This window comes from Chelmon rostratus, chromosome 22, assembly GCF_017976325.1.
Source record: "Chelmon rostratus isolate fCheRos1 chromosome 22, fCheRos1.pri, whole genome shotgun sequence".
Classification (NCBI taxonomy): Eukaryota; Metazoa; Chordata; class Actinopteri; order Chaetodontiformes; family Chaetodontidae; genus Chelmon; species Chelmon rostratus.
Genome location: NC_055679.1, coordinates 9017046 through 9026030, shown reverse-complemented (window position 1 = coordinate 9026030; position 8985 = coordinate 9017046). Strand labels below are relative to the sequence as shown.

The following is an 8985-nucleotide window of genomic DNA, read 5'->3' as shown; positions in this document are numbered from 1 at the left end:
TTTTATTCAGCAGTGAAATGCCATGAATACAGAAAATAATAACGTCTGTTACAATTCTCAACCATGACCTTCTAATGTCAGAGAACCTTTAACGTATGGACACAGTACACAGTAATGAAAAGTATCAAAAAAAGTAGTTGGATCTCAATCAAAAGGAAATGAAACAAACAAAATAAAGTCTTCACCAATTACATAAACATATGTTTGCTACAGTCCCAATTTACTGTATACATAGGGGGATCATATTCCCAATTATTAGAGAAGGATAGCAGTAGAAAGGATACATGACTCAACTGCCAGACATAATGCTTCATAAAGTATGCACAGAGGTACAAGCAATAAATACACACATTAGGTTAAGCCTTACAGCTACGCAAAGCAGATGCAGAAAAAGCAGGTTTGCTATTCTTAGCGAGCAATGAGAGAGAAACAGTAAAAATTCAGGTAAGTCAGAAAAGAAACACTGAGATTTTTTTTTTCCTCTTAGAAAAAAGTCTGGTAAATTTATGGGTCCACCAACATTTTTTTTACATAAGTATGCACAGTTATCAAAATACAGACAAAATCAACCCAGAAAATCCAGACAATCCTAAAATCTAGTGGAGGAGCAGATCGCAGTTCTGGAGGTCTTTCTGGTATTATGTGCAAGCAACTATTTTAGACATTTTTTTTTACTTAATTTATACAAAACCCATGCAAATCTACAGGTAATATGCATTCTGTGGCTGACAGGTTTTATCCCTCCCAAAACAGTATATCTGAGGTAATGCACTCCTATGCATTGTACGTACATTTAGGCCATCGTCCCGATGATTTTTATTATATTCTTTTTATTGGTTCTTGTTTCCAGTCCACCAAATGACTTTTAGACATGCATTTTTAAAACACAATATTCCCTTACAGGTAATCTATACATTATCATTCTACAAATGTTTGAGGACAACCTATTACAATGCAAATCTTCCATATCTTGACGCAGGGAATGTAAACGTTGGTTGGAGCCACGTCCTATGAGACAAGCGTAGTAAAGTGTAACAGCTCTTGTGGCATTCTAATAACTCGTGCAATCTGTCATAATTGTTCTGAATCTGTTGTGCAGAGGTAGAAGCTTTTAGAAAGCCTTTTTGGGTAAGTGGGAGAACCCTTTTTTTTTTTTTTGAAAGACGCAGCGTCCTTTTTATTTGGTGTGATAAGATTATTAAGAACGTCGTCTTCAAGTCGTTTTGCTGACTCCAGCTAAGTATTGAAGGGATAAGCTTTGTTCCTGGGCCCAGTACCCTCTTGACGTGGAACTGGTGTGTGTGTGTGTGTGTGTGTGTACAGTACTTCACATGCTGTGTGTTTGTACAGTACTGCACGTGTCTGCGTGTTAAGCTCTGACAGCCAATTCCTTGGCTTGGCACAACACTTGAAAACAACATATGCACAGTGTTTCCACTTTGGTCGAAGCAGGCAGACGCGTTGCTCGTTACAGCACGATACAAAGCCACTCGTCGGTTCTTTGACAGCGTACATTTTCTGCAGCTGGAGAGTTAACCGAAACAAGAGAGTTGGCAAAAGCTCGGGGTCTCTCTCTGTGTGTGTGTGTGTGTGTATGCTAGTCTCTGACAGGGTGTGTGTAGTTGTTTTTTTAACATTTCTTTATCCCATACAAGAGGAGGCAGAATTTTGTGTAACTTTGGTTTACTGAAAACAGAAATGACCATTAAAGCAACAACACTTTTCTAGATGACATTAGCTGTGAGGGAAATGATGGGACGCAGTCTCCACGCTAACTACCTCTCTTTAGTCTCTAGAAATACCGAGTGTGTTATAAAAAGCTGGCTACCTATACAGAGTACATCAGTGCTGACGCCAGGTGTATCTATATAGCTTAGAAGCTATGAACCACACAATGAGTATCTGATGACAGGTTAAAGCAAATATCACCTAGAAAAGGTTAACTTTCACCTTAGATATCCTCTTCTGCAATGGCTATTATTATTTGCTTTTACATGGTAACCGAGCCACATCATTTCATGTCAACTTGAAATCATGACTTATTTGGCTTCACTAGATATTTTTCATGTTTGGTTAGCGATGTTTTCAGTTTCGGTTTATCGACGCGGCTCGGAACAACAAAACCGCCACGGAAATAAGACGTGACATTCTGACAGTCCTGCTCAGAACATTACATATTCACCAGGTTAGGAAAAAAAAATCGTAAAAAAAAAAAAAAAAAAATTAAACAAATGAATGAATTTTGATGTGGTCAATGTGTGACAGAAAGGAAGAAATCAAAACGTCACAACAACACGATGTTTCTGCACTTCCATTGAATACACAAATGTTTTGTTTTGGTCATAATCCACTTTTACAGTTAGCTGCTCTCTACCGGTCAAATCACCAGCACTAAAATGCCTGCAGTTCAAATGTCACGTCGCCTTTTACCTACAGTACGTCTGGCAGAAAATCTCCAAAGTGGACGCTCTATGAGTTCTCAAATTACACATCAAAGTCAGCATTTATTTCCCCTCTCTCTTACTCGTGATCATCTTTGTATAGGGCTAAATGAAACAATCCCAGAGGTTATTCGAAGGTAGTTTGCGGAACAAAAGCTTCTCTTTGTACTAGTTTAAAGTCACAGAAGACGGACCAAGAGGAGTTTGGCGGCTTCTGTCTATAAGCTATTGGCCATTGCTAGTGTTGGCTTTGGTTTCTAGCTGTTGCCTGTGACTGTTTGCAGGTAGACAAAGCTTTAGAACGAGGAGGTAAGGAGAACAGCAAGAAGAAAATTATGCAGAAATGCATTTGTTTTGTAAATGGTGCTTTACACAAACTAGTACTTTTTACCCAACTGATTTTTTTTTTTTTTTTTTACTTTTAATCACAAACAGATAATAGACTGGAAGCCAACTTTTTTCTTTTTTTTTCTCTCTTTTTTTTCTGGACAGCTGCAACAACAGTTTTGGTACCGTAGTTCCGTTACTGGTGTGATTCAGGGAATGGCATTTACAGTTGGTGGTGTCTAAAATGTTTTGAATTAACGATGGTTAAAAAAACAAAATCAAATAAAAATCAAATAAAAAGCTAAAAAATAATATACTGGTTTTCATAATAGTAGCAACATACAGGCAGTGACACAAATTTCTGAGACTACTCCTGTGCAAATGATAACAGAGCAACAACTTGAATTGAACCAGCAATTGTCTCTAGACATTAACAACTACTGGGGGTTGGATTATTCACAAACATAAAACGTCTTCCTTTTTGGCAGTATATGAGGCCGCTAGCTTTCAACGGAACATGATTTGCTCGTATGTTTCATGTTTTTTTCCCCCATCCGTGAGTCCATCATCCTTGTACTGTATGTGGCCACGCCATCTCCAATGAAATAGGTCTCAAAGAGTTAATTTTTTTTTTTTTAAATCAGGCATCTCATGCCTGTCGTGTTTGGGGATCCCAAAGGGCTGCAACAAAGAGTTCCTTTGGACCGGTCTCCATCCGGATGCATGCTCAATAAATAGTCCCAGTGGTGAGAGAGACAAAGAGAGAGTCAGCTGTGGTTGCTTGGACTGTGGAGTGGTTTCTAGTCTTGCAGGAGGTCTGTGTGAGAGAAACAGTGCGGCTGAAGGGTGAAGGGATACGTCGACCAAAAGCCGTATCCTAGTCACTCCAGGTCTTCTGATAAGTTCCCTTCCTCCAGCTCCCGGTCGTCGTCCAGCTCTGGACTGTGATTGGCTGTCGTCACCAGTGACATCGGACAGTCGTCGTCATCCATGTTGAGTGGCTCCTCCTTCACGTGAATGGGTGGCCTGTGGCACAATCACATTGGCGGCAAATGTTAGATTTTTATATGTTTGATGACAGATTCCTGCAGCCAGTAGCACTCGTTTGACCAGGAGTGTTTTTTTTTTAAAGGGCATGCAAAATGCACAGCTATTAGAGGACACCTGAGAGTAGAGACAGTAATCAAGTATAGTCATGGTAATTATTGCCACTATGAAATAATAAAAAGAAATATAATGCAAAAGAAAGAAAGGGTTTATGATAATTCATTCCCGTCGCTGCACATGGAATACACAATGTGGTGTTCAGCTAAGAGATAAATATTGTGCTGCATCCAAAAACAGGCATATAACAGCCATTACATGCATTATCCAGTGAAAGTAACAACCATGTTGTTTGCGAGACGCTAATTCGACATGATGCCTCACGTCTACTGTAAGTAAGCGCATGAAAATTGCATGAAAAACATGGCCCCTGTAAGGCCGATAAGCTGTGATGTTCCAGACATGTTTGGCATTTAAAAGTTTACTGATGACACCAGGTTGAAATACATGAAAAAGGAAAAAAGGAAGGAGAAAAAAAAAAACAGGCCACATGATAAATAATGGAGAATTTCTCATCCCTGAGCCCCCTGGAGCAAAGGCAGAGGAGAGGCTTTTTTATCTAGTTAATAGAAAGCGCAGCCACTCGTTAATATGCAGGGGCTGTGCATGTCGCTCCTCAAGAGGAAAAACTGGCAGCTAGGTTCTGCCATTAATCAACTTCAGCCCCGGCAGTTCGCTCGGACACCATGATACATGTTTTTAACTCTAAATGGATGAATATCTTTAGCCACTGTCAATAAGCAGGAAGCAGACGCAGCGCTGTGAGCAGGACGCCTTTCCCTTCAGAACAACAGAGGAGTGGGCGGAAAGGGGAAAAAAAAAAAAAAAGTGTTGGGCGACTAACAAGAATAATAATGCTGTCACACACAAACAAGGCATAACATGATCTGGGGCCCGAGTCGCGGAGAGGGGTTTGTGCCACGATGATAAATCTGACAAAACCTAATTATTTCTGACACATCGGATGCATCAGAAAATCCCCGCAGACTTTGAAAGAGGAGAGTGGGGAGAGAGAGGTAGACTTATCAAGTGGTAGTGCGTTAGGACTCGTCTCATAGCCTCTCTCCTGGGCTGCCTTCATCAGTGGAAAGGGGGGGCTTTGAATATGAAAAGAATTTTAAAAGGTACAGATGACTTTAATATTCAGAGCCAAATACTGTAAATTAATATTCTGATGCGGTGGGATGAAGAGAGGAGGCTGATCTTCGCAGGATGCGAGCCGAGCGATGAATATTTCTGTTTTCTGCCCCTCAAGATTCATGGAGGCGGCGGGAGGCGAGAGAAAAACACCTCGGCCAGAGGTTACAGACATGGAAAACACCGACTCTGCTCCCTCCGACCTGACAACAGGCTGCTGGACGCAAACACTCAGGTTTATGAAGAAGTAAAATTCAACTCGGCTGTCTGTCTGGAAATCCAGTAAAACCAGACCCGGCCCATTTTCATTCTTTCATGTTCGTGAGTGAATCCTCATCGGTGCTAAGGTCTGAGATTCTTTTAGAGAATCCACCTGACGGGCTGAAATGATTGGTTGATAAATTAGCTGATTAACAGCTTTGACAGTTAATCATTTGTGAGAGAAAAATTGCGAATGCTGTCTGTCTCCAGCTTTTTAAATGTGTCGATAGGCGACTTTTTAAATCAGCGCAAACTGAAAATATTTGTTTTGGACTGCATTTTATAGAATAAATGATAAAACCTTTGATTGTAAGAAAGCACACATGAATCCATAATAAAAAGAATCATTGATATTTGTACACTGATATCTTCGCTACTTTCTTACGCCTACAAATGTAAGTGATTAAGGATAAAGGTACGTTTGAGTCGCTCTCTATTTAGAATCTATAAGCCACATACAATCATTTAATAAACTGTGCTGTAGTTCCTACTGGAGGCACATCTTAAGTGATTATTAATGTACAGTTGTTAACAATGCTAACATCTCCTATGAAGACAGTATTACTCCAGTGTTGTACGTTCTTGTCGTTTTATGCAGCAGCCTTCAGCTTTGGGAGCCCACAGCAGGAGTTGTTGATAAATACATGAATACAGAAAGAGCCTCATTTTACGAAGCTTAAAAACCTGGACAATGCTGTCACAGCCTGGCTCTCTGATCTTCTTTTAGTTAAAAATCACAATCAGTGTGTACCTGAATGCATCATGTCGATCAGTTGACGCGGCTGAGTGTGAGATGTAGCACAAAGCGAAGCTCTCCGTTGTTATTTTAATATGCAGCTTATTAGCTGTTTGTGCGGCTTTGGAGGAAAATATGCAGGACCATATTCACAGGCCTGAGCTTTCTGACACTTTATTAAAATATGTGGATGAGCCATTTAGTGCTTAATGGCTAGCTGCCATTATCGAGTCACTCAGGAGTAAACGCCGGACTTTGCCGTGTAATAAATACGTGGCGCTTTGCGGGTATGTGTGTGCGTGCTCTCGAGATGCCCGCTCTCACATCAATCGGAGATTAGCACCAGCAATCATGCAGAGGTATGTCAGGGATGCAAATAAGGTCATTAGTCCACGGGCCTAATGGTAGGTTGGGGGACAGGAGAGGGAGGTGGGGCGGCAAGGAGGGTGGAGGACGAGAGGGGGTGGGGGAAGGAAAGAGAAGTGAAGGCAGGGGTGAGGACTGGGGGGGGGCAATCAAAGACATTCATAACGTCTCACTATGATTCATTAAGTTACACCAAAGAGGGGTGGTCACCAAACAATTAGATGCGACAGCACAGGACACAGCTGACAGAACAGAGCGATATGAAACACATTTCATTCGCTTTCATCAGAGCACGTGAAGAATTTGGGTACCAGGAGAAATATTCTGCTCTGGCTTTTCTCCAGTTAGCGTTAAGCTGCGAATTTGCTCACCCAAATTTAAGAGTTTTAGTCTTTCCTGGTTTACAGAAACGTCTTTTACCCCTGAGGGTGTACATGAGCGCACTGCGCATGCATACACACACGAGCATGCACACGCGCGCCCAGCGTGGCCTGAGGCGATCTGGTTTGCGGTTAAGCAGATAGCGTTAACCTTTAGACGTTGAGGGGAAGGAGAGGTTCGTCTAATTGTTGGATTGCCTTGGTTGTGCTGAGGAGTCGCTCTCCTGAGAAAGGCCCTTCAAGGTGATGTACTATTTAGTTTAGTGCTACGAGCCACTCCATTATTTAAACAACATCCTGGAAAAGCCGGTCATGAAAAACACATTTCTTCCATTTTGAGGTTGTCGTGGCTGTGTAAAGGCAGGCGGGGATGGAAGGACGGGCGGGAGGGGGGAGGGAGGGACGGATGAGTGCGCCTGGTCCTCCGCAGCCACACATGTCGGTATCAAGGCGGCGTGGCCAGAGAGGAAGAGGAAGCGAGCAACAAAGAGAAAGTCAATGCTGTCCGGTTACTAAAAGTTAAATGACCTGGGGGAGCAGTAACACTGGGATTCTGTCTAGAGCTGGGCAGATTTGCTCCACTTAACACCCCATTTCAGAGAGGGGTAAACATGTCGAAATAGATTAATGTATAGACGTGTGGCTGGGCTAACCAAACACTCTTCTGCTCCCTCTCAGAGAGAGACGCATGGAGCCCAAGTGCATCCTTTATCCATTACAGAAGTGCTTCCCTGATGTCGGCTGACTTTGCAACACAAGCTCTGATGGACTGCGGATGAGAATCATGGATGTGTAATTCCTGTTTGTCTGAGAATGTGTCCTCTGTGTGTGTGTGTGTGTGTGTGTGACCCTGCATGCTACCTTCACCACAGTGCGGGCTCACGCGGACCTGTGTGACACCACTGAGCTCAGGTTGTTGCAGACATTCCTGAAACTCGCGCATCAATTTTTTAAAAACACTCTCGGCTCCATTAAAACAGACGGGGAAGGCGGGGGGAGTAATTAATGCTACACTTGCTCAATATTAATAGGAACAGCCTTGCATAAAATATAGCAGCTAAACCCCTATAATGCAGACAGTGGTGTAATTAAAGACGAATGTGTAATAGAGCCTATTTATAGAATTAGAGCTAACTGTTATCCAAAACCTCACCTCAGGTAAGAGCACCATTCAAAGTACAGCAGCAATGACAGAAGGATGGGTCTGCTTATGATACAATACATACTATTGAAATTGAACCTTGCCCTCAGGTCATGGCAAACCGTAGAACATGCTGCTACTGTGGGTTAAATATCAGGCAATTAAGCTAACAAAGGGTATGAGGACAGCCAGTGAGTTCAGTGTAGGAGTGGAGGTGGGGGGGTTGAACATGTGCTTGCATTCTTAGATGGCAACTCATAAAAATGTGAGATGTGTGAGTCTGTGTATGACACAATTATCTCTCAGATACTGCCGAGAGTGAGCTGGGAGGGATTGTGGGTGTCAGTGGCCTCCATGATCTCATGAGTTGGGGTTTGAACACCGTCCAGGTGCATTTTAAAGGCAGCTTTTCTGGATTTTCACCCATAATCACATCATTTATAAAGCTGCAGATTAGTGTTTCTTGCTGACTGCAGCTGATACTGAGTGTGTGACGCACTCACGGCATCAGTTGCAGTAATTCTTCCATCTGATGAACTTACATGTGTACTGGTGGGGAGTATCCGGGGCTGCTGTGTCCGTTGGTGTCCAGGTGGTCGAGCGAGCCGTTGAGCTCCTCGTGGGCGGACTGCGTCAGGTTCGGGGGGCTGCCGCTCAGCGTACCTGGGGGGCTGCCGCCCAGCAGCCCCGGCGGGCTCCCACCCAACAGGCCGGGCGGACTCCCGCCCATCAGGCCGGACGGGTCTCCGCCCAGGAGGCCGTGGCAGCTGCCTCCCATCGGGCCCGTGGAGCCGCTGTTCATGAGGCCGGGGGTCCCCAGCAAAGGCAGGGAGGTCTCTGCCAGGGCAGCCTGCAGGAGAGAGGGAGGAGACGAAATGTTGAGGATTAAGAGTTCGAAGGGAGGTTGTTGGTAAAACGGTTCAAGAGTAGAAAGTGAAGGAGGCAGGAAAGGCACACGGCGGGAAGAATGATACAAGAGGAAAAAGTGTCAGGTGAGAGAATGATAAGATTTAACACAGTAATTATTAAAACACAGTTGTCTCATGCTTAGGTTTTTCATTCTGTTGCAGGCTATTTTTCCCCTGTGACACC

The 8985-nt window shown here is 43.3% G+C and overlaps 1 protein-coding gene across 3 annotated transcripts in view; it reads right to left on the bottom strand.

Moving 5' to 3' along the window:
* Window positions 1-2840: 2840 nt before the first annotated feature.
* foxp2 (forkhead box P2) overlaps window positions 2841-8985 on the bottom strand; it is a 98662-nt gene continuing 92517 nt past the window's right edge. For all 3 annotated transcript variants that reach the window (XM_041963711.1, XM_041963712.1, XM_041963713.1), the window contains 2 exons: window positions 8436-8743; window positions 2841-3794 (listed from right to left, as the gene is read on the bottom strand). In XM_041963711.1, coding sequence (XP_041819645.1) covers window positions 3650-3794; window positions 8436-8743 — 453 coding nt within the window. In that variant the 3' untranslated portion in view covers window positions 2841-3649. The remainder of the gene's footprint in view (window positions 3795-8435; window positions 8744-8985) is intronic.